The 26,137-nt window shown below is 44.2% G+C and overlaps 1 protein-coding gene and 2 pseudogenes across 1 annotated transcript; all 3 read right to left on the bottom strand.

Moving 5' to 3' along the window:
• Positions 1-5,566: 5,566 nt before the first annotated feature.
• Positions 5,567-14,283, bottom strand: LOC147974964 (uncharacterized). Its single transcript, XM_087517901.1, has 9 exons — positions 13,817-14,283; positions 12,801-12,866; positions 8,241-8,494; positions 7,943-8,152; positions 7,728-7,820; positions 7,545-7,646; positions 7,045-7,435; positions 6,831-6,965; positions 5,567-5,816 (listed from the first exon to the last, which is right to left on the bottom strand). Exons 5-9 carry the CDS (start codon positions 7,733-7,735, stop codon positions 5,802-5,804), a joined length of 651 nt encoding a protein of 216 aa, XP_087374027.1. The 5' UTR covers positions 7,736-7,820; positions 7,943-8,152; positions 8,241-8,494; positions 12,801-12,866; positions 13,817-14,283; the 3' UTR covers positions 5,567-5,801.
• On the bottom strand, positions 8,585-12,779 carry LOC147974965 (uncharacterized; annotated as a pseudogene).
• On the bottom strand, positions 8,655-9,495 carry LOC147974966 (uncharacterized; annotated as a pseudogene).
• Positions 14,284-26,137: the final 11,854 nt, after the last annotated feature.

Here is a 26,137-nt window from a genome sequence, read left to right as displayed (position 1 = left end):
TCGTACACGTACGCGCGTGTGTGCGAGGCATTGCTCTAACTGAACCCGAGCGAGGCGTTGAGATCTAACTGAACCCGAGTGATTGCACTGCAGGCTACGCGTTACTTAACTCGAGCGATCGATCGATGGACGTTAGCTAAAACCGATCGAGCGATTCCTTCGCTACTGCTGCTAACTGAAGCCGATCGATGATGTCTCTGGGATGAACAGTGAGCGTTGCGGGGGGGGGGGGCGGTTGGATGAACAGGGAGCGGTGGCATTGCCTTTGGATGAATAGGACCCCGTGGTGTGGTGGAGGGCTGGATGAACAGTAGACGGTGGAGGGGTGCCCGTGGAGGGGTGGTTGAACAGGACCTCGTGGTGTGGAGGGCTGGATGAACAGTAGACGGTGGAGGGGTGCCCGTGGAGGGGTGGTTGAACAGTAGCCGGTGGAGTAGCACGTGGCCCGTGGAGGTTGGAGGAGGTCGACGGTAGCCCGTGGAGGCTGGAGGAGGTCAACGGTGGAGATGAACAATATCCCGTGGAGTCCCGTTTTGCGGTACGCCACACCGCTCCCGATGAACAGGACCCCCGTTTCGACCGTAGCGCTCCAACACAAGTCTATTTCGTCTGTTTTGCGGTACGCCACACACCTCGCGATCAATAGGACCCCCGTTTCGACCGTAGGAGGTCCGTTTCATCCGTTTTGCGGTACGCCACACCCCTCCCGATCAACAGGACCCCCGTTTCGACCGGAGGAGGTCTGTTTCCTCCGTTTTGCGGTATGTCAGACCCCTCCCGATCAACAGGACCCCGTTCCGAACGTAGGAGGTCTGCTTCCTCCATTGTGCGGTACGCCAGGCCGCGTTTCCATCGCCTCTTCCGTCCAAGCCCTCCAGATGAACACGACCACGCATTCCGTTCCGACCCAGCCGGTTGGCTCCTACGCGTTCCGTTGCCTCCCGATGAACACGATGCATTCTGTTGCTTCCCCATGAACACGACGCATTCCGTTGCCTCCCCATGAACACGACCACGACGCTGTTTCTCCGTTCCGACCCCTCCTTGTACACGAGCCCTATCCGTACGTATGCGCGAGTATGCGTTCGAGACCCCGCCCGTATGTACACATACGTGGCCGTATTTTCTTTCTTGCACCCTGGCTATTGTACATACGTGTACATGCTACGTGGGCGCCTCTACTACGATACGTACGCGCCTCTACTACGACACGTGCGTGCCTCTACATCCACCAGTATATATGGACGTACACATTCGTGACCAGAATGACAACACTACGTACGCGTCGACCAGGTGGGTCCCGACTGTCCGGCACTTCCTTGCCTGCGAAGATGTAGCTAGTGGGTCCCAGCAGTCAGGGGGCGAATCAATTTTTTTGCCCAGACGCACTTCCTTGCATGCGAAGATGTAGCTGGTGGGTCCCAGCAGTGAGTGGCAAACATTTTTTCGCGAAATACGGTGGCCCATCCGGTGGGTCCCCGCTGTCAGGTGGAGGAATAATTATTTTGCACGTAATAAGGAGGCACTTCCTTGCTGTGGCTGTGGACCCAGCTGTCAGCCTCTCCACGTATAGTCCACGTCTGATGGAAGCCGTTCCTTGACCACGTTGACCACACCGCGCCGAGAGCACCAGGGCGGTGGACGACGGCGAGGACTAGGAAGGGGACGACACGGAGCTGGGGAAGACGCGGCAGTGGATGCCCACGCGTAGAGGAGTACGAGGGTTCACTGATTCACTACGGTGTGAGGATGCCGTCGCCGCAGAATAACAGGGGGTGTGGGTGAGTAGAGGGATGGCCTAGCCAGCGGTGGGAGTAGTAGGGGGCGGTGAGGCCTCCGCCGCATCGTAGCCAGCCACGGGAGGCAGGAGCACGAGGCACGACCGGCGCTGGTTTGGGCGGCTAGAGCAAGAAGACCAGAGGTTCAAGAAGCACTACGGCCGTTGGATGGACATCGTACGGTCACTGGAGCTAGAATCGTGCATATTGACTAAGTTGACAAAGCCCTCTGTCCCCGTCAACTTAGTAGGCCCACAAGTCAGCCTGCCACTATACTGGGTCCCAGCTAACAGGGGGAGTATTCATTTTTTTTCTTGCGTAATAAGGAGGCACTTCCTTGCGTGCGAAGATATAGTTGGTGGGTCCAAGCTGTCAGCGGCGGTAACATTTTTTCGCGAAATACAGAGGCCCTTTCGGTGGGTCCTAGATGTCAGGTGGAGGAATCATTATTTTGCGCATAATAAGGAGGCATTTCCTTGCGTGCGGCCATGGACCCAGCTGTCGGCCTCTCCACGTACAGTCCACTTCAGATGCATGTCGGTCGTTGGCCACGTTGACCAGGCCGCGCCGAGAGCACTAGGGCGGTGGACGACGGCGAGGCCTAGGAAGGGAACGATGCGGAGGCAGGGAAGACTCGGCAGTTGTTTCCCACGTGGAGGGGAGTACGAATTTACGAGGGTTTACTTGTTCGTCTGCCATCGCCGGAGAATAACAGCAGGTGTGGGTGAGTAGAGGGATGCCTAGGCCAGCGATGGGAGTACGGTGGGGCGGTGAGGCCTGCGCGGCAGCACAGCCGGCCGCGGGAAGGAGGGAGCAGGCAGTCCCGCTAGCGCTTGTTTGAGTGGCTGGAGCAGGAGGAGCAGAGATTGAAGAAGCACGACGGCCGTTTGATGGACATCCAACGGTCACTCTTGTGCGTCAACCTTTTTTTTAGGAAAGCCTCAAATCTGTGGAAAACAGCATACAACCCATCTGCCATTATTTCTAATAATTTACAGCCCATTTGCTATTTCTTAAGGTTTCTTTGGAGCCCATATTCTTTTTGTTAGCATTACATCCCATATTGTGGCCACGGTTAAAAAATTATACGAAATTTTGCATATTTTGGTGCGGTCCGAACTGTTTTTAATCCCGAAATTTCGACTCACATTCAAACTGATTTTAAAAATAAATGTACATCAATATAAAATCCAACAAATTCTCCACGCATAAAAATTAATGTAATTTAAAATCTCAAAATGAAAAAAAAGATATTTGAAATTAATTGCCAGTTGGATGTGTTTTAAAAATGTACAACCCATTTCTCATTACTGATAGGACATTTTCTTGGCCAGCCGAATGAAGCTCTCCTCGTCTTGAAAGATTTGCAGCCCAACAGGCCTGACAAGCGACTTACTTGGAAAATCACAAAAAAACTGGGCTGTGGCCATGGACCTAGCTGTCAGCCTCTCCACGTACAATACTCTTCCGATGCAAGTTGGTTGTTGACCACATTGACCACGCCGTGCCGAGAGCACCAAGGCAGTGGACGACGGCATGGCCTGGGAAGGGGACGACGCGAAGCCGAGGAAGACACGGCAGTGGATGCCCATGCGGAGAGGAGTACGAGGGTTCACTGGTTCGGCTGCAGCGTGAGGCTGCCATCGCAACAGAATAACAGGGGGTGTGGGTGAGTAGAGGGATACCCTGGGCCAGCGGTGGGAGTAGTAGGGGGCGGTGAGGCCTCTGCCGTATCACAGCCGGCCACGAGAGGCAGGAGCACGCGGCAGGACCGGCGTTGCTTTGGGCGGCTGGAGCAAGAAGACCAGAGGTTGAAGAAGCACTATGGCCTTTGGATGGATATCGTACAGTCACTGGAGCTAGAATCGTTCATATTGACTAAGTTGACGAAGTCCTCCATCCTGGTCAACTTAGTAGGCCCACAAGTCAGCCACCCACTATGGCGGTTCTTGCAGCGCTGGGGGAAGAAGACGAGAGATTGAAGAAGAATGCCGGCCATTGGACGTATATCCAACGCCATCTTAGCCTTCGACCTACTGGCACACATGTCAGCCAGTCCATTTGTTTTTTAGTCCATTTGGTGGGCTGGGTGAAACAATGATGTAGCATCTATGTAGCCCGTTTAAATCCCATTTGCATTTTTCTCGAAATCCGCGGACTTGCTAGGCTGGGTGAAAATATCATGTTAGGCTAGACGGAGAAATGTTATAAAAACATAAACACATGATTGCACGTCAGTAAAATCTTTGCAAGCTTATGTACGCAATCACTAGGAGTTAACTTGCCAAGTTATATATAAACAATTATTATTATTATTTTGTAAGAACTTTCAACTTATGAAATAAAATATCATTTTAATTTGATGAGTTAATAGTAAGTGGGGTATTATTATTTTTAGGCTAGACGTGGGACAGTTGAGTTGGTTCTAGGGGAAAGTACTAGGAGATAACTCAGTTTACATCAAAAAAGAAAGTGGGAGAAAATTCAAAGACCCGCTGGGTCCACCTGAGGAGGGAAATATGTTGGGAGGAAGGAGATTCAAAGCACGGCAGCCGAGTGAACTAGTTTTTTTACGGACAAGTGAACTAGTTTACATACATAAGCAAATAGCCACTAAAAAAGCAATCAGGTTAATGGGTTCTTAAAAGAAATATTTTGGACAAAACAGATATTTACGACACATAGGCTAATGCATGAAAGACTCAGATGATAAAGGTGCTTATAAATAGATAAAGTACAACATCTAGACCTTCCTGGCACGCTTGATCATGACGCTGTGGCTGTCCGTGTACTTGTCGGTTACGGGAAGCAGACACGCCCTCATGTCCAAGATCTGCCTGTACATGTCGTAGCATGCGTATGTGTCCTTGGCCGCGTAGGTTATGTAAGGTAGATTCAGAGGTACCTCCCACCTATTCAGGTCATCTTCTTTCATGTTGGCGTATCAGGGGTCGATGATGGTCTGAGCGAGGTCAACCACGGAGACCTTCTCCTGCCTGTTGTTGACGATCTTGTATTGCTTCTGGATGTCGACAAGCTTGTTGCACCAGATGGCCGAATCGTCGCATTCTTCCTTCTCTCCACCGTAGCGAAGGTGCAGTCGGCGCTGCCGATGAAACGGCGAATGCTCCAGAACCTGGTGCAGCCATAGGACTGAGGCGAGCCAGAGCTTCACCGAGTCCGTATCGTTGGTGTACATCACATTCAACTTGCACTACAGGGAAAACGGTCTATTGCAATGAATTTTTCAGTTGCAATAAGTAAAAAACGGTTGCAATATGTATCTATTGCAACAAAGTAGAATTTGTTGCCAAGCGTCGCAATAAACTCCGTGGCAATAGGATGATGCAACATTTTTTGGTATCATGGCAACATGGAATGGTATCGCAATGATTTTTCTCATGGCATTTGAATTATATTGCCACGAGCCCTGCCATTGCGACACACACATATGGCCACAAAATACTCTTTGTGGCAATAACCTAGTGCAACCAATGAGATTTTGTGGCAAGACCCTCTCGCAACGACATAATTTTGTGGCAACACACTTGTTGCAACGATGAAGGATTTGTAGCAAAAACTTATTGCAACATGCAAATTTTGTGGTGATACATTATCGCAACAGGCAGGTTTCGTGGCAATATTTTTTTGCGACATGTGTAATTTCATGGTGATAACCTATTGCGTGTAGTATATATTACACTAATAATGCATTATCCAAGCACCATTTACAAGTATAGAACAATGCTCACATGTTGATAATGGTAGAAGAAAATCATGAGTACATGTCCAAAGCATTCATTCATTCATTAACAAGTTCAAGAATAAAACATCCAAGTCGGATACATGTTCTACAAAGTCTGAAAGGAAATCTAAATGTTCAAACAAACAAGATACATATGACTTCATCTAGTCAACAAGCATTCTTCAATACATCACTTTTCTTCACTTAACGTAGAAAAACCGTCCTACAAGGCGCCTCCTAAACTGGTAATAAATCTTGTTGGGATCTTTCTTCTTCATTTAGAGAAAACCATCCTACAAGGCAAAAACAAAAATTGAAGTCTATAGTTAGTTAAGACAGTAAAGACAATACACAATAAATATGATTATAAATAAGGGTTGATGATTCTACATGGGACGGATTCCATATTTATAATCCATATCAAGAATGTACTGTAATATTTATTCATTAGCACTTCTGACATATTACTATGGCTACTTCTGTACAGTCATTTAGCAAGAAAAGATAGGTGTTGTTTACACAGATACAAGGTTTATAAATATATGATTAGCGAGCAGCGAATACAAAAGTTTCTATTCTAACATGAATGACTGAATTTCAATGAAATACATCAGGTTTCCTCGTTGAGGGCATTCATTAAAGAAGATATTTGCCTCTTTTTATTTGTGGCACATAAACATTAATATCTCAAAGTAGGCAGAGAACTAAAGGGTTGATCATGCTACATGAGAAAGTAATCATGCCTTTTTTCTATGTAAACATACTAATTAAAAGCAGAAAGGGTAATTCGTACACCAATGCATGGATAACATGAGTTCCACCAGTTTATACTTGGCATGTAATCTGCTGGCTATTCCACGTATAGGCTATTGCACGTATAGAAGAAAAGGTTGGCATGCTTATTATTGTTTCTCAACTTAGTATTTCACTTAATAATTAGCATTTGTGGTAGAAACACATGCAAACCAAGGCACAAGTTTTTCTTTGTTTTACTTGCATTTTCCCGAATCAACTATTTTCTTCTCCTCTTCATGACTGATCATGTAGTAAAAGTCTAAAAATTATCCTATCAGTGATGTATCACTTGATATGAGTTTACCCAGAAATGTAGCATGTTGCTGAAATCTATTTTCTCCAGCCTACTATAAGTTTAGAAGTTGTTTACTGGGGCTGCACGAGTGTGGTGGTTGCCTTCGACGTACAGATTCTTTTTTGCCTTGTCTTTTGTGTTGTGTTCAGTTTCAGATGGTATAGGTCGGCATGTACGTGCTTCAATGGAAACTAGATCTCATAATTTTGTCAAATACCTTTTCACTTGGAGGACGACGATGGTGTTTAGGTGCTTTCATAAGCTGGTGTTGAGTAATCATGCTCGAATTTTTAAACAGAGAACTTGACCGATTTCCAGTTCCGTTTCTTGGAGCGTCACTTGCTTGGGAAAACTGCATTGAATGGATAACTCACAAGATTAGTTTTTCTCCATAGAACATAATTGTACTAAATTGAAAGCATTTGTATTACCTGATGTGCGTCTTCCCGTCGAGTTCCCAATATCTGCTCAACATCCGACCTCATTGATTGCCTAACCTCATTCATAATATCATGCATCATTGCTTGCTTAGCCTCCTCAAGTTCTCTCTGCCTTGCTACACGTTCCTCCTCAAGCTGTTTTTCCCTAGCAACTCGCTCTTGTTCTCGTTCTCTTTGCCTCTCTGCCTGTTGTTCAACAATTTGCCTCCTTAAGTCATGAACCTCGAGGGTTAGCTCAGCATTTTGCCTCTGGATTTCAGAATGTAGTCTTTCAGAACTGCTAGGCAGCTTAGGTATTATGGAAAATATTTTTTTGCTCTTCACTTGAAATTGGACCACCAATCTCTCCTTCTTTCTCCCTAATCTAGCTGTGTGCTTTGTCCTACACCACATAAAGATAGCATACTTAAGTTGTTAAGGATGTTAATATGATATTGCACAACATAAGTAATGTAACAAGATAGATTTATTTGTTTGAAAATGTTTCTCACATAAACAGTCTGTGATTCTTCATTAGACCATGATCCATTTCGTGTATGAGTGATCTGCCAAAGTTGTAGAATAGTTGGTTCCTTCCCAGTCTCCTCGTCCCTCTACAAGTATAGAGATATGTCAAATAGAGAACCTTGAAATTTGACCGTACAAAGGTGCATTACATCTACTCTTTTGAGTACCTTCTCATAGCTAATCTACGAGTACGATTTTGAACCAACTATATGACTCGCCTTTTGCTTCTGGCGATTTTCCATATTTTTGCGGCTAAGCTCCTGCCACACACAATATAATGAGAGGCATGTTGTAAATAATACAATTTACTTACTACACCTAAGAGGCATGTTGTAACTAGTACAATTTACTTACTACACCTAGTAATGTACACAGAAGTAACCTGATATTTTAAATCCGTGCCAAAATAATTGATCATATAATCCCACTCCTCTGGAGTTACATCCTCGGGTTTATTGGCCCTTCTTTGAGCATCAGTACTGTATGCTTTGTATGTTGAATGCAAAGTTGACCGCCATCCTCTATAGCACTCTCTAGAAATTGTTAGTATTTTTCCCTTCGTAGAATATGTGTCCTCCAAATCCCACTTAGCCTAAAAAGGAATGATGATAGGAGTCTGCTATTTATAAATAGATATTGGAGAGGCTATGAAAAATGCTTATGTACAAACTTATACTTACAATGACATCAGCAACGATTGAATCCTTCATAGAAGAATCAATGGCAGACCACTTGTTTACACCAATGAGTGGTGCCTTCCTTTTCATGTAAACCACCACGTCATCCACAAACAAATGATAGTTCTCTCCGATAGAACCTCCCAATGTTTTGGAAAATTCAATGTGAAGCTTTGAGGAACCATTGGCAAATCGCTTCTTGGCGACCTTGATTCCTTTGAGGACACCTCGCCCCTTCTTCTTTTGACCATTACTTTCTGTCGATTAAAATCCCAGAAAAGAAACTCTGTTTTTAAATTGCCATGCAGTCATAAGGAGCCAAGTCAACAGTAATGCTAGAAATTGTACCTATATAACACCAAGCATCAGGGACAAATCTGTTTCTCTCTATATTATAGAAAACTTAATCCTAATGTTCTACACAAAAAACTCATCATCATCAGATTCGACGAGTACTAAATGAGGAACATGGCCATCATTTATATATGTCTCATCATCATCACACCTATCGCTATCAGATTCAATCTCATCATCTGCGGGATCAACTTCGGGTATCTTCGGAATATATGAAGCATCACCACTCGCACCTTCCAAGCCAGATCTAGACCAACTTTCGACATCCCCATCTATGCCTGGCACATTTGTATCTCCAACTACAATATCAAATAAGTCAGCATGAGCTTCGGTTCCATCGTCATCATTTCCTACGGATGGCATGGCATATAGGTCTCGCGGCTTCAATCTAACAATAGAAGCCCAATTTATCTTCTTGACATCTCTCACATAGAACACTTGTTCTGCTTGAATGCCTAGTATGTGGGATCATCCCTATATCAAAGTCGGGTAGTATCTACATCGATATGGCCATAATCATCCTTCTTGTAGCCCGTGCTTTGATTTTTATTGGCAGAGGGCACGTCAAACCAGACACATTGAAAAAGCACTACCTCCTTTTCCAAGGGAAAATCGACACAAATAATTTTCTTGATCACACCAAACCAATCAAGGTTGCTAGATCGAGCATCACCCCTAACAACAACACCACTTTTTCGGTATTCAAATCTCTTTCTACACTATAATTTCTAAAGAAAAACCCATTGATGAAGGTGCGGTTATAAACACGAGCTCGAGGGTCAGGTCCTCTAGATAGGGCATACAAAAGACCATTGACTTTCCCTTCTTTGTGAAGTGGCTGGATCTGTATTAACACGTGCAAATTATTAGAAAAATCCACAACTATTTTTATTAACACGAGCATAAGTAATTACTATGTATTATGTTCTTACACGCCTCTCAAACCAATCTACAAACTCGTCTCTATGCCGTTTCTGGACACCACGAGCACCAGCCCTTGTAAGCTCATCCAGATGATCAATATAACAAAAGTGTTGAGTAGGTTCAGAATAGTGCATATGTACCATGAAGAAAAAAATTAAAAATAAAAACATCCTTACTCTGTCCATGAGTTGGATTCCTCGCAGTTTGTTATTATGTAGTGCCTAATTTGCTTCATCTCTGCCTTAGAAAGTGTTTCAAATGTGAAACCTTTCTTTGAGTGATCAATTGTGCCCAATACACTAAGTCCAGCTGGTCCTTCATCTCTAGCTGCAGCTTCATGACGCTCTGACCAGTTAAGCTTGGTATCAATGTTACCAAAAAAACGGCTACAAAATGTTAGACACTCTTCAGCTATGTAACCCTCGGCAATTGAACCTTCTGGGTGAGCTTTGTTCCGCACATATCCTTTGAGTGTGCGCAAATATCTTTCCACGGGATACATGCATCGGTAAGCAACAGGTCCACCTAATCGAGCTTCTTTAGCAAGGTGAATAGGAAGGTGCATCATGATATAAAAAACTGGGGTGGAAGGATCATCTCAAGTAGACAGAGTGTTTCTGGAATTGTATGACTCAACTTTGCTAGATCTTTAGGATTTAATTCCTTGGAATAAATCGCAGCAAAGAATAGGCTTGGCTCGAGGAATGGGACAAAAAATTTCTTGGGTAGTATATTGCGTACCCAAATGGGAAGAAGTTTCTGAAAGAGGACATGGCAGTCATGAGTTTTGAGCCCAGACACCTTACAACCTTCGAGGTCCACACATGTTTTTAGGTTTGATGCATAACCATCGGGCATCCTTACACCATGCAAAAACTTGCATAGCATTTTCTTCTCATCCTTTGTCACATTATAGCAAGCTAGATTTAAAGTATACTTTCCATTACTGACATTTGGATGCAGATCCTTCCTTATGTTTAAGTCCTGCAAATCAAGACGGGCCTTCAGAGTATCCTTTGATTTACCATCCATATCTAGCAATGTCCCTAAAAAGATGTCACAGATGTTCTTCTCAATGTGCATTACATCCAAATTATGCCTAACAAGCAAGTTCTTACAATAAGGGAGATCAAAAAATATACTCTTCTTCCTCCAATTATGCCACTTATTATCATCATCACGCTTCCTCTTTCTAGTTTTCCCAAAGGTTTCCTGCTCAAAACTTGCATGTTGTTGTACCACGTCATTGCCCGAGAGTGGCACCGGAGCATCTCTATTTTCTGTCTCGTTATTGAAGCAACTCTTGTTTCTACGCCACTTGTGGTCACGACTTAGAAAACGGCGATGACCCATGTAACAGTACTTGCGTCCATATTTCAACCATAAATGGTCTGTGTGCATGTGGCAGTATGGGCATGCTAGTTTTCCTTTTATGCTCCAACCAGATAGCATTGCATAAGCTGGGAAATCATTAATTGTCCACATGAGGGCTGCATGCATCTGAAATTTCTTCTTCGTTGTGGCATCATATGTGTCGGCACAAACATACCATAGATCTTTGAGTTCATCTATCAAAGGCTGTAGATATACATCGATGTTATTTCCTGGTGACTTTTTTCCAGGAATTATCATCGACATTAACCAATATGGTTGTTTCAAACACAACCAAGGAGGCAAGTTATATGGAATTAGAATCACTGGCCAACAAGAGTATGACACATTCATTATCCCATATGGGTTGAACCCATCAGATGCAAGCCCAAGCCTTACATTCCGTGCATCTGAAGAGAATCCTTTAGAATAAATGTTATCAAAATGCTTCCATGCCAAAGAATCTGCAGGATGCCGCATTATACCATCATCCACACGGTCGTCCTTATGCCATCTCATATATGATGATGTAGCCTCGGTCATAAATAGATGTTGTAGCCGTGGAGTGAGTGGGAAATATCTTAGAACATTATGGGCCACTTGCTTCTTCCCTTTATGGTTTATCCTCTCGACATCTGATTCATCAGCGGCAGCAGATTTCCATCTACATTCCTTACAGGTCAGACAGTAATCCATGTCAGCATACTCTTTCCGGAATAGCACACAATCATTAATGCAAGCATGTATCTTTTGGTAGTCAAGCCCAAGATCCCGGATTATCTTCTGAACTATCTCGAGAGAATTTGGAATACAATGACCTTTTGGAAGCGCTTATGTGAACAATTGAAGTACTGCCTCACATGCCCTGTTGCTCAACCCAAACAAGCACTTTATTTGGTAGATTCTCACAATGAAAGAAAGCTTTGTGAGCTCCTTGCAACCAGGGTACAACTCCTTTTCAGCATCCTTCAACAAAGCAAAGAAAGCCTTGGCACATCCACCTACCTCTTCGTTACTTCTACCTTCGGAAGACCCTTCTGGGATATTACCATCATCATGCAACATCTCTTCACTATTATCTTCACCTATGGGTTTGCTAGTTTCTGGCTTGGTGCTACGTATGAGAGTGTTGAGCAAATCACGAACTGCAAAGTCATCACCTCTCACCCCTTCACCTTCAGATCCTTCAGCCGTACTTTCTTTATCTGAGTCCTCTCCATGGTATTTCTAGCAAGTATAACTGGGATCCATCCCATTCATGAGCAGGTCAAGCTGTACTTCGTCCCTTTCCTTGTAAATAGAATTGAGACATCTTCTACATGGGCATAAAGCGGTTGATCTTCCAGGACTACCATCAAAAGCCAAATCTAAAAATTCCTTAATGCCACTCTGCCACTCCGCGGAATCCCTATTCATATCCATCCAACTCCTATCTCGAGCCATCTAGCTAATTTTAAACTAGAAAATTAGATAAAGGATTTACACACTTGTCAGGAAAGTGAATCTGAAATATGGAAATACTATGTATAATAGAACAGAATAGTAGTCCATTTAGGACATGACCTATTTTTCTCAAAATAATACAGATAACTTTTGGGCCTCATAGATACTCATACTACACTAAATTTGGCATATTAGTTATATTTATTTATAGAATAGGATAACAACATATGCATATTAGGTATTAGCAAAACAAGAGAACACAGTACTGAATGTAACTTATTTCATCCAGACTGAGAAAAAGATGAAAATTTGAGAATGTTGACATAACCGAAACGAACCTTATCAAATTTAACATTAAACGCTATGCATATAGGTATTATAAAAATGAGAAAATATGTGTACTAAAAGTAACTTATTTCATTTAGACTAAAAAAATGAAAATTTGGGAATGTTGACATAACAGAAACAAACCTTCTCATAGGTCGTCCTTGACGCAACAAGGAACTGGCTTCTTCCTTATCCTGACTTCGACCTTTCCTGCATACAATTTTTCTAAGGATGAGTAAAAGGTGCACCATAATACAAAGTAATACCATTTGCTGCATACAAGAATTATGTATCAGCTTTTAGGTGAGCCCAAATATGACGAGATAACTCAATAAATTTTGGTATGGGAAGCATGTTATGAAATCCAAAGCAAGGCTGGGTATGCAAAGATCATAATGGAATGAAGCCTCATAACTAAAAACTAGACAAAAAAGACTAAATGCATAGGCACATGGCATCAAACAATTGTTTGATAACTACATTTACTATAACTGAAAGAGAAAATTTAACTGGGAAGCATAGGTGAAGGTCTCAATCGGAATTAGATCATATCCAGTGCCACTTCCTGATTAAAGCTTTGAAGACTATTTTTGGGGGTTAAATCCATATTCCTGTTTACCTTCCACTCTAGCAGGCTATCAACCATTTTACCTGAAGCCTGTGGCTGCCCACCGGAGGAGCAAAACTGTGTATCGCTAGCGGCAGGTGTGAGTGCGTTTGCCTCTGTCAGGGATGAGGGGACGAGAGAGAGAAGAGGCAGTTAAACAAAAAGGGCGGAGCTTTTGCTGAAGCTCCGGTTTGAGGGAACAAGAAGCCAGATGAAGATGGCCAACTGGCTATTCTTGCTGTAGGCCACAAGGCACTATATGATGACATGGTCCCTGCATTTGATATACTTGGGAAAAAGTGTTGAAAGGCAAAGCTGATTCAGGCTAAAGCGGGATTGACGGCTGAATGTTTAAAACTGCATGCCATGGGCATGCATATATTCTTGTAGTTCGTCCAACCATGTGGCTTATCATCATACAATTGATATGTGCATTCAAAGGTTGATGCCTGATTGTGATGTACGATGTAGCTGCTAGTTTCGAGTAAAATAAAAAATTACCTGACGGAACAGAGGAATACAATAGAAGAAAGGAAAAGAGAGCAGATGAGACCGGAATATTTGTAGATCTGGAAAGCACGCCACGGGCTGTCCACGGGAGCGGCGGCAATCCCGCCCTTCCGACAGGTCGCGGCCATCCGGCGACGCGACATGGCAAGCCCCAGTGCGTTGGTGACCGCCGGCCCTGAAGTTGATCTGGTCGGTGCCGTGCGGCAATCCCCGGTCCGGAGGCGACCTCTAGCGTGCCGTCGACCATCGGCCCTGAAGCTGCTCCTGTCGGAGCCGCACGGCAAGCCCCAGCACCGAGACAACCATTTTCCCTGAGCTGCTGCTCCCGCCGGCACAGCTAGCTATGGTGGAGCGGCCATCAACCTATTCCCTCCGACGTGCGCAAGAGGCAGCAGCGCTACTCACAGTCCCTACGGCGCGCGGCCCCCCTCCCCATCTTAATTGGAAGAAGTGAAAATTCCCCTTTGTGCAGGTGAGAGGGTCATGGCCCCTAGGTAGATGGGATGGAGATTAGGCAATGACGGCGACTAGCAGATAGAAGGAAGTGGGGCACCCCATCACGGGAACAAGAGAGAGCTAGAGAGAGGAATTACCGATGTACGTACAAGAATCTTCTCGTCGAACAATGCCGCGAACTCGCCGATCTCGTCTACCAACGCCGTGAAGCTGCCATGACGGAGGAAGAAGTAAACCTGATTTCCTAATAGGGTGAAATCAGATTATAGTCCTGTTTAATCCAGATTGAAAGCAGTTATAAGGAGTTCGTGCAGCACCTCACCGTATCCGTGTGGGAAAAGTAATTTTTGCCGGGAACGAGAAGGTCTCTGTGTGGGAAATAAAGGAACCGGCTAAAATTTTTTGGTGGGAAACGAGAAGTCTCTTTACCGCCAAAGTCCAAAGGCAATCGGTGTGGAGTGGGGGAAGTAAAAATATTGCCACGATATATAAATTGTGGTAATAGCAATACTGAATGCAACATTATTTTTTTTGTTGCCATAAGCCTAGATTTTTGCAACGATTTTTTGTTCGTCCAGATAAGGGTAGCCTTTTTGCAATGATCATGGCACTTATTGCAACAATAAAATAATGTTGCATTATGACGTGCTAGTCGCCACAAAAATGAAAATGTGGTGATAGAATGAGATTTTTGCAACAAAAATTATTTTGTGGCAATATTTCCGTTGCAATAGACCGATTTTCTTGTAGTGTTGGTGCAGCCATAGGACTGGACGGCGAACTCAAAAGGGAACTCCTTGTTGAAGTCCATATCCAGCAGGCTCACCCCTCGGATCACCATTGGAGTCTCTTCAAGTGAACGAATGTGTAGGCGGCGGCAGTAGTTCGATTTTCAGCTCTTGGGGAACTTGATTCAACACTAAGCTGAGTGTGTACAGGCGACAACAGTTACTACCCCTCCCTCGTCCGCTGTACGCCCGGCAGAAGATGCACCCTCGGCCACACAGCGATTCACGGGCGGGTCTGTATTGGTACTGTAATAATAGGAGTTAGTGGTCACTTTACTTAAATTTAATTAGCTTTAATAGAAATTTATACTTAAAATAAGCAATGCATTCACTTGTTATATCAGTGCCATAGGATCAACATGCACAACAATTAGAATTATTATTCTCAGGACGCACACGATCAGCACATTTGTCGCACTTTCGCAAAGATAATACTACCAAGTTTGAACTGTTTGTTATGGTTGTTGTCCTCTGCATCATCATGCCGTGTTTCCCAGCTTGCAAGATTCAAAACCAACAAATAAGATCCAAATAATAAGTATAACAAAGATGCCTACACATCTCATTGATTCCCAGCTTGCAAGATTCAGAACCAATAAATAAGATCCAAATAATAAGTACAACAAAGATGCCTACACATCTCATTGATTCCCAGCTTGCAAGATTCAGAACCAACAAATAAGATTCAAATAATAAGTACAACAAAGATGCCTACACATCTCACTGATTTCCCAGCTTACAAGATTCAGAACCAACCCATTAGAGCCTTTTGATAAAGTGAATATCGGGATTAAATCCATCTTGGCTAGCCATGTCATACAATCGAAGAACTTGGCAAATGCTCTTGACCGTCACAACATCTGTAGTTGAGTATTCCTGTTTGCACAACACAAACAAGGAGACAGGAGAGCATGATTTCTCTTTAATAGTGGCCTCCTTGAACTCAACCTCCAGCTCTACTTGGATGAGGTCTGCCTGGAGTTCAATGATTCAATTCATGCGCCTTTTTCTGCAGTTCACCTGAAATGAAGCAAAGATTGCATCATTCAGCTAGCAAGAAGTACTTGCTCTTGTGAGCTGGCAGGTTCTTCTTTAGTAGTTGCACTAAAATTGAGGAACGTTAAGGTTGGCTGTCCGGCTCATGTAAGGTGCAACTATAATTTTCTTATCCTTTTGTGCAGTTCCACTAAAATAAAGTGCCATTGTGGTGACAATGACGGCTCCATCTTGCAAAGGCTAATAAAATGTTGCACGAGATTACTAGCAGAACTTGACGGAGATTTTGGAAACTCCAATCACCATTTTGTGCAGTTCCACCAAAATTGAGAGATGTTGCCCATGTGACATTTTAGTTGAACTGCACAAGACACTCATTCCAAAAAAAGTGTTTTGTGCAGTTCACCAAAAGGTCACAATACCAACAAGGTGAAATGGATATCCCTATCTACACAAAAAGATAGAAAGTAAACAGTTGCTGGGCAGCAAACCTAATCCTGGAGACCTTGTACTATGTGAGGGCAGCAAATCTAATCCTGGAGACCTTTTACTATGTGAGGGCAGAAAATCTAATCCTGGAGACCTTTTACTATGTGAGGGCAGCAAATCTAATCCTGGAGACAATTTACTATGTGAGGGCAGCAAATCTAATCCTGAGACCTTTTACTATGTGAGGGCAGCAAATCTAATCCTGAGACCTTTTACTATGTGAGGGCTGCAAATCTAATCCTGGAGACCTTTTACTATGTGATGGCAGCAAATCTAATCCTGGACATACTCTGTTGACTTGTCCACCAGCCGCCACTTTCTATCCTTTTTTCAACCAATAATAGATATGTTCCTTATCCAGTTTGTACTGCGTTTTCCCATTATTTCCCTTTTCAACCAAGAGACCGGTTGGGTATCCGGTCTCTACTACTTTCCCCATATTATTTCCTCTTTGAATCAAGTCCTAGATTCATGCTACAACTTTCCCTCTTTTTTCGTTGTTTGAACAAAGCCCTAGATTCGAATGCATGAAGTAGCTTTACCTCTAATAATACAAAAAATATAGGTGGTTTTGGAAGAGCTGATGGGAGTAGAAAAAGATGCACATGCAGACATGTGGGGAGCTGGGGCAGTAGAGCAAGGCCGCTTTTGAAGAACTTATACCTGAGGGTCACCGGGATGTCGGCGGCGGTAGGTCGGATCTGCGGACAATACGGCAGGGAGGAAGAAGGGTCGGAGGACCTCCCGAGCCGGCGCTGTGTCGGAGAGAACGGCACGGGCAGAGGATCAGGCCCCTCCGGTAGCTGTGGGTTTCCTCCCTCGGTGGTGATGACCGCATGAACGATGCACCTTTTAGTCCTCTACACACCACACCGCCCAAAGGGATCCGGCCGGATCTGTGATCAGCGGTGAGGAGAGAGAAAATGTCACTACCGATGTCTTATGTATATCTGGAGAGGATGAGAGAATGAAGAGAGCAACCCTAGTAAAGAAAGTGCTCAGGCCCCTGCATCCATATATAGTGGAGTGATTTTTTTCTCTCCACAACAAGCATTTCAATTTGTGTATGTGGCATTAAATAAAAGAAACTCTCTATTTAATGTGACTACTTTACAACTCCTACTTACCACTAGTAGTACTACAGTATTGTTCACTTGTGCTCGCCGCCCCTCCATTCATTGAACAACCCCACGGGTGAATAAACATACAATAAGTATTGTATTTATATAGAACGAACAAGCTCAAACTATTTTCGCATAGTTAAAAGTTGAGGGTGGGGCTTTTCCCGGGCAGTACGCGCGGCAGTTTTCGAGTAGGGCCAGAAGAATATTTTAATTTTTTTTAAAACTTCGAGACAGCCACATAGCATGGAGCCGACCCCAATAATTTTAAGCTTACAGGCACGGTACACGCTATCCTAGACTACTCTACACATGAAACTGCCACACGAGCGTCCGGGCTGTGCTTGGCTCTTTGTCTCTTCGGGAAGTCAAACAATGATGGAATACTACTGCACTTGAACTGCTGCATGTCCACCACGTGCGGGAGGGAGAGAGCAAAAGCTTCTCCTAGTCTTGCCAGCCACCACGCTCATGGGCGAGGGAGGGATGCTCCTGCCTTTGCGTGTATGATAGGTGGGCCCGACAGGTGTGTGGCCAACCTGTCATACAGCCAAAGGCAGGTGCAGTTAAGTCCGCGAGGGAGAGGATAATCAAACTTCTCATTGATGTACGAGTTGACGCGACACATCAAAGCACTGCGCTCGATATATTTCAATAATTTGCATGTGTGACTCCCAGATGTAGAGGCTGGGGGTCATCATCCTCCTTTTTGAGAAAAAACAGACGCGTGTGTGAGAGGACGAGTGCATGCATGCACCTCTTCTCTTCCTGTATAACGTACTACTAAACTCAGAGTACGAGTTTTTGTGGGTGGCACAATGGTGCGTGCGAGAAGTCCCGAGAGATAGGTTTAATGCGTCTGAAAAAAAGACTAGCCTAGAGCTCGCCACGCGGCTATTTCCATCGAATGCCCCATTAACCATAAGATATGCAATGATTTAATGCACCTTGGAATCTGAACATGTGTTGGGGAACAACCAAATTGAGCCTTATAAAATGGAAAAACTAAAATTTTGAGATAAACCTTATAAAACCGGAAAGGAGGGAGTAGAAAAAGAAGTCCTCCATCCAGGAATAGTGCCGCACTTCGAAACTAGAACCGTCAATAAATTTTGAGCTTGCGTCTCATCACATTCCAAATTACTCCATGCTATATTGAATTGCAAACCTGTTCACACCGATCACAACCTAAACGGTTTCCAACTTAGGAGCGTATTATTACTCGGTTATAAATACTAGTATGCCAAGATGACTGCACATTCCTCCTCAACTCCTCATCCACAAAAACAAACAAGTCATTCAGCATCCTTCCCTTGCGTCTGCCATGGCCAGCTTGAGTTCTGGGTCGAGAGATTGCCACCAGGGAGAGGCGAGCATGGAAGCGGAAGCACGAGAGATGTCCCGCCTAACTGTGAGAGCAGCCGACATGTCTCGCCGCGCGGAAGTAGCAACACAGAGGTCTCGCCGCGCCGCTGAAGCAGCACGGGGGTCCCGCCGCACCGTCGATGCAGCAGACTACTCCGGCCGCGCCGCGGAAGCAGCAGAGATGTCCCGCCACACCACGAATGCAGCAAAGATGTCGCGCCGCGCTGCGGCGGCCTAGGAAAATTTCTCGCGGGCAGGCGACGACCGTTACAGGCGCATGCATGCGATCGTCCATAGCCAGATGGATCAGATGTCCGGTTCGGCGAGGTTGCAGGACGACATGATAGCCTCGTTTGAACAGGCTACCGGCATCATCTGACAACTAAGGGAGGGCAATGAGAGGCTCCGGGCCGAGTGCGACCTGGTGAGGGAGAAGATCGTCCGAAGTGCAGACCAGCAGGAGGAGACCAGTGCCTTGTTGAAGAGGACCGGCGTCATCATCAAGAAACTTATGGACGAGAATGACATGCTCCACAACGAGCACCAAAGGCTGGTGGAGGAATCCGTGGATGTTCTCAAGCAGCGTCTTGAGGACACGAAAGACCTCATCGCTGCTCACCGCGGAGACTAGTTTCCTACTTTCTTTTGATGTAATAATCGGTTTAGGATGTGAATTGTGTCGTCGGTTGTGAAATGTTGGGTTCTAGCACGGATGTTTGGCCTTTGTTGGCCTCTTGGGATGTTGCGATTTCAATATGGTAGCTTTTAGTCCTTAATGTTAGGCTGGAGTTGTGCTGAACTTCTTGTGAATTGTGGTGGTTTTCTGTAATGAAAATCGGAAGGGGAAAGCCCTTCTTTGATCAAAAAAAAATTAATCGTCCTTATATATTCATCAGTCTTGCTATAAGTCGCAGTAGATGCTATATAGGTCCGTCGGATCTTACATCAAGATCCATGCTTTCAGATTTTCTTTTCTCTCTATTAAATCTCAGTCAAGTGAGACATAGCCACGCCATTAAACATAGGCTCAGGCGCCATTAATGGAGACCTTGGGAGAGAGGTGGATGGCAGATGGAGGTCAAATGGCTCTCCTCCCGATAAGCACACGCAGGGGTCTGATCGCACGCCTCTCGTACTCAAATAGCTACCCTGCACGACGCCTCCTAGCTAATAAAAAATGGGGACGCGTGGCGGCACGTAAATGGTACTAGTAAGGAGAACGCCCACGGTTTCAATAATAATTGTGTTTCCGATTGTAACTGACAGCACTTGTTCCAAAATGACTTTGTTGATTGTTAATGTGTGCGCCTTCGCAAATCGTACTGCAAATTTACCACAACATGTTGGTGCCATGTCATGGCACCAAGCCAAGTTTCATTATTTTCATGCGTGTTTTGGATTTACAGGAATTAAAAAACTAAGTTTCTCAATGTTTCCAACCCAGCCATGATGCCTAGAATTTTGAATTTCATTCCTATTTCTTGCATGTAACCTAGAAATTTACCCGAGGACACACATGTGATTTTTCAACCAACTTTGGTGCAATGGAACATGTGCTTGTATTTCAAATTTGAATTATGCACACAAAGGTGACACGTTCCCTCCTAGAACCACGAGCCTTCTTGAGAGAAGCTCCGATTTGCAAGAAGCTTATACCAAAATTTGTTCCTATTCGGCCAATTTTTTTACCACGGCATGGTACTACCATGACATGAAACCATGCCAAGTTTCATGATTTTAAAACCAAGTTTCTCAATGTTCTCGACCGAGCCACGATGCCCAGATGTTTGAATTTTATTCTCATTTTTTGCATGGGACCTACTCCCTCCTTCCATCTATATAGGGCCTAATGTGTTTTTCAAGACAGCCTTTGACTATTGACAAGATTAATAGCACATGAGATGTATACTATGAAAATTATATTATTGGATGCTCCTTTGACATACAAAATTGAAGGTATGCTTTGTGTAAGTTGCATGTCATATATTATTGCTCTAACATTTGGTCAAAGTTAGCCTCGGAAAACACATTAGGACCTATATAGATGGAAGGAGGGAGTAGAAATTCACCCGAGGACACAAATGTGATTTTTCAACCAACTTTGGTGCATGGGAGCATGTGCTTGTAGTTCAAGTTTGAATTATGCACATTAAATGACCAAAAACTCAATTAATGTATAAATAAGGCCAAATGAAGCCGGAATAATTCCAAAATTTAACATGGCACTCATGTAGTTCTATGTTGCCTTTGTAAATAAACTCAAGGGGGACAACGTATATCGTTTCGCACTCAAAGGTGGCACGTTCCCTCTCAGAACCACGAGCCTTCTTGAGCGAAGCTTCGGTTTGTAAGAAGCTTATACCAAAATCTGTTCCTATTCGGCCAATTTTTTTACCCCAACATGGTAGTACCATGACATGACATCCATGCCAAGTTTCATGATTTTCAGACGTGTTTTGGATTTACAAGAATTTTAAAACCAAGTTTCTCAATGTTCTCGGCCGAGCCACGATGCCCGGATGTTTTAATTTTATTCTCATTTCTGGCATGGGACCTGGAAATTCACCTGAGGACACAAATGTGATTTTTCAACCAACTTTGGTGCATGAGAGCATGGGCTTGTAGTTCAAATTTGACTTATGCACATTAAATGACCAGAAACTCAATTAATGTATAAAAAACGACAAACGAACCCGGTATAATTCCAAAATTTAACAGGGCACTAATGTAGTTCTATGTTGCCTTTGTTAAGAAACTCAAGGGGGGGGCAGCGTATATCGTTTCACACTCAAAGGTGGCACGTTCCCTCTTAGAACCATGAGCTTCCAAATCGGCCCAATTTTTGACCACAACATGTTAGTGCCATGACATGACACCATGCCAAGTTTCATGATTTCCAGACGAGTTTTGGATTTACATGAATTTAAAATCAAAGTTTCTCGTTGTTCTTGACCGAGTCATGACGACCAGATGTTTGAATTTCATTCTCATTTCTTCCATGGGAACTAGAAATTCCAACAAGGATACACATGTGATTTTTCAACCCACTTTGGTGCACCAGAGCATGTGCATGCAATTCATATTTAGATTATGCACATTAAAAGTCCAGAAACTCAATTAATGTATAAAGAGGCCAAATGAACCCGAAATAATTCCAAAATTTAACAGGGCACTCATATAGTTCTATGTTGCCTCTGTAAATAAAATCAGGGGGGAGGCAGCGTATATCGTTTCACACACAAAGGTGACACGTTCCCTCTCGGAACCACGAGGCTTGTTGAGAGAATCTCCGGTTTTGCAAGAGGCTTATACCAAAACTTGTCCCAATTCAGCCAAAAATTATACGTATGAAAACAAGGTTTAGATTATCCCAAACATCTCGCTACCTAGACCAATAATGTACTATGATTTGAATTCAACATAAAATGGATACAAATATTTGAATTGGAGAGCGTATGGTACATGTAGTTCATAGTGAAATATGATTACTCCTATATGTATGGTTTTTGTTATCAAGATAATATTTAAATTATTGTATAACTTGACAACAATCGTATTCAAATAAGGAAAATTGATTCAAATTTAGTCCATATGGTAGACAGCAATATATATGTTCACATGGTGGAGTAAAATGTGCAGATATAATGGAAGATCAAAATGTACGACTACATCAATTATAAACCGCAAGGTCACCTAACGATATATTCGAATTCAACATAACGTGGATTCAAAAATTGAAATTCGAGATCATGGCATCTGTAATCATATAAAAAGGGACATTACTCTTTCTTTGGTGGGAATTGATTTGTTTTTTGTTGTTGTTGAGGGAAGTGCGAATCGATTTGGTACTGTGCAGGGTAATCTTGTTCTCCCGATTTTTTTTACATTTTTCTTGTAGTTTTTTCAATGGCATCTATAACAATATAGTAAAAGGGGACATGACTCTCTTGTGTCTTGTATGAATTTTTTTTACACGTTAAGTTTGTTCTGCCAAACAAGGAATCTGCACCTTGTTATCCCGAAATTTTCAAGCTCGAGTATCTTTTGTCTCACCTGCTTTGAAACTCCCGCTTCTTCAACCCGCACCGTGCCTTGTTATCCCGAAATGTGGACGCACGCGAGAACTCCCTCCTCATTCGAAATTGCTCCCGCAGCCCAGACACGCGAAATCCCCCTTCTACCCCTCAGCCGGAAATGAAGCTCCACGTCGCGGTGTCAAAACCGGTGGGGGTACGCTGGTAACTTACCCTACATTTTGGACAAGCGTGTCCCTAAGCTTGGCTCCCCCCTCCCCCTTCGCCCCCCATTCGTACACCGAGGCCGCCAAAACCCGTGAAACCCCACGCTCCTCCATTGGCCTCCCGACCGCCGCCCAGCCAGAGACTCTTCCCCGACTACGTCGTCCACCGCAACAATTCGCCGTCCCTCATCCACCGCACCGGATGATGATCCGTTGTCGATCTCGTCCTCCCGCCGAATCAGCCGCCCCGTCCTCCACCTCCAAGGAGCTGCCTCGACGTTCACCTCGTCTATCACGCCACCTCAATCCCCATAGCGTCGTCTTGACCTGCCCCACCAAAACCGCAACACCCTCACCAATTCCTCCGATGAAGCCGAGGCCAACTCGACGCCACCAATGAGGTTCTGCACTCACCGCTGCATTTTATCTTTTATTCGATCTCACGGGGCTGCCGGTGCTCGATACCGAGCAGACATGGCGTGTCTCCATCGACGGCGCCGTCGCCGGCCACATCATCCACAACGTCTCTGCCCCATGTCATTGCTTCCTCGGCGGTGACTTCCACAACGACACTAGCTGCAGCTGCTCTGGCTCTCACTCGCACTCCGGCTCTGTTCTTGCTGTCGGTTGCGCTGCTGCACTGCTCCTGCTTTCGTTTGTGCTGCTGCTCTGCTCTTGCTCTTGCTCTTGCTTGCGCTGCTGCATGACCTCCGGCAGCTACAGGAGTTGCTGCTTTAGCACTCGCTCGCGGTGCTACTGCACAACTTGCTCTCTACTAGTGTGTTCCTTGCTCGAGTGTCTGCTGATTTAGATCACTGCTTCTCTGCTACTAGTGCTCGAATGCCCTAAACATCTATTGCAATGCTCTATTACTAGTTCAATTAGTTTCGACAGTAAAATTCAGTTTCAACTGTGAAGTTCATTTTCTTCAGTTAAGTTCAGAGTGAACAGTACTTACAGCATCTGTCGGAGCGGCTGTGGCGCGGCTGATGCGTTTTACATCTATCACTTTTTGGTGATGTATTTTACATCATCTATTGCAGATGATATTAGGGTCCCACTTCAGATGAACGTTGTCTGTCTTGTCATGCTTCAGCCTCGTCGCCGTAGACCTTAGCGGAGCTGCTCCAACGACGGAACCATCCATCACAGCGGAGCAGTACCCTCGGCGCCGTTTCCAGAGGCCTCGGATCTTCTTCCCCGCCTCCGACAGTCACACCAGCATCATCACCATCCTCCATGTCCAACCCAATGATGATGAGGTCCACAAGGCTATGCCAAAGAGGTTGTACACTCGTCGCATCACTTTGTTTCTCCATTCCTCTATTCTTCCAATTCATCTGAGCCAAGCACCCAGGTTGACTGAAATCCTATGTTTCCAAATGCTCTATTTTGCACGTGCATTCCTATCCTATTCCTGTGTTTTTCCTATCCATGCGTTTATAGAATCTTCCAATTCTAAGGAGCCCTTACAGATTTACTTTATTTTCAGATAGGCATCAAAGAAAACTCTGTGTGTTATGTCCTGCTCCTGCCGTGCCGTCATCCACCCCACCTGAGGTGCACCATCGACAGAAGCGTTCACTGCAGCAGAGATCCCCCCTGGAGACTTCCTTTCGCCACCTCAGATCATCTTCCCCATTGCCGGCAGCCACGCCAACTGCATTACCATCATCGACTTAGCAGATGAACCTGAGGACTACACAGTTCCGGAAGAGAGGTCGCAGTCTTTCGTGTTTGCTTACGTTATACATCGGTTATTATTACCTTCTACTTTATCGTTCAATCTTGAGTTTTGAATTGCCCATGGGTCTCATATCGAGCCAGCAACAAATAGTATCTGTCTACTATCTGGTTCATCTGGGGTCTTCTATGTGGTTCATGTTGGGTGGGAAACAAACAATAGATGATCCATTTTCTATCTTTTTAAACTGAAGCTATAATCTACCTGCTATCATTAGTTTTGGATCCATACACTCGTTCGCTACCATCAGTCTTGATTTTTGCATGCACCCCTTAGGCCTTACAAAATCTAACTATTTTTTTATTATGCATGTCAGGTATTGTACACAATCGCACTGAACATGTAGAGAAAAAGAGAAGACTGTTGTGTGCGAATATAATGTCATGCAGACGCCGATCCATGGTGGGCGAAGTGCCCCCCCCTCCTGCATTTCCAGATTGTATTCCATAGGATGATAACTGTTCAGATGGAGATTCAGAAGGAGCCGACCACGCCTGTTTACCACCTGAGGTGTTTGCTCTAACCTGGCATGCTGATGTTGGTCATATCATGCATATGGCGCCTTGCATTGCTTACATTGTACATCTTATATGTCATCAGCTTAGTTTAGATTTGCTTTATGTGAATGCCACCTGTTTAGTTTCTATATCATACTCCCACCATTCCTAAATATTTATCTTTTTAGAGATTTCATCAAGTGACTACATACGGAACAAAATGAGTGAATCTACACTCTAAAATATGTCTATATACATCCCTATGTGGTAGTCCATTTGAAATCTCTAAAAAGACAAATATTTATGAACGGAAGGAGTATATGGGAATTATGCAATGACATCTTCTTTAGCCAGGCATCATATACGTGAATCATGCAATGCCATCCTGTTTAGCCAGTCATCGTATATGTGAATTGTATCGTGCCATTTTTTCCATAATGTATTCCATTTGTCAACAATGTTTATACATTCATCTACTCTTCCTGTGCATCAGCCATTTGAGTCGGTCATGGGAAAATCTAGAGTGAAAACAAGGTCTTCTGAGCAGTCAGTGCTACCTGTCATATTCCGCCTCAGGGCAGCCATTTGATGCAGATTTCTTGCTGGTTACAGATAGCTCCTCAGAGGAGGATTCAGAGAGAGATGACCTGTTGTATCCCCCCCCCCCC

Source organism: Triticum urartu, chromosome 4A, assembly GCF_056163025.1.
Source record: "Triticum urartu cultivar PI428250 chromosome 4A, HENAU_Tu73, whole genome shotgun sequence".
Lineage (NCBI taxonomy): Eukaryota > Viridiplantae > Streptophyta > Magnoliopsida > Poales > Poaceae > Triticum > Triticum urartu.
Note: the sequence above shows the minus strand (reverse complement) of the source record. Positions and strands in the feature narration are given on the sequence as shown.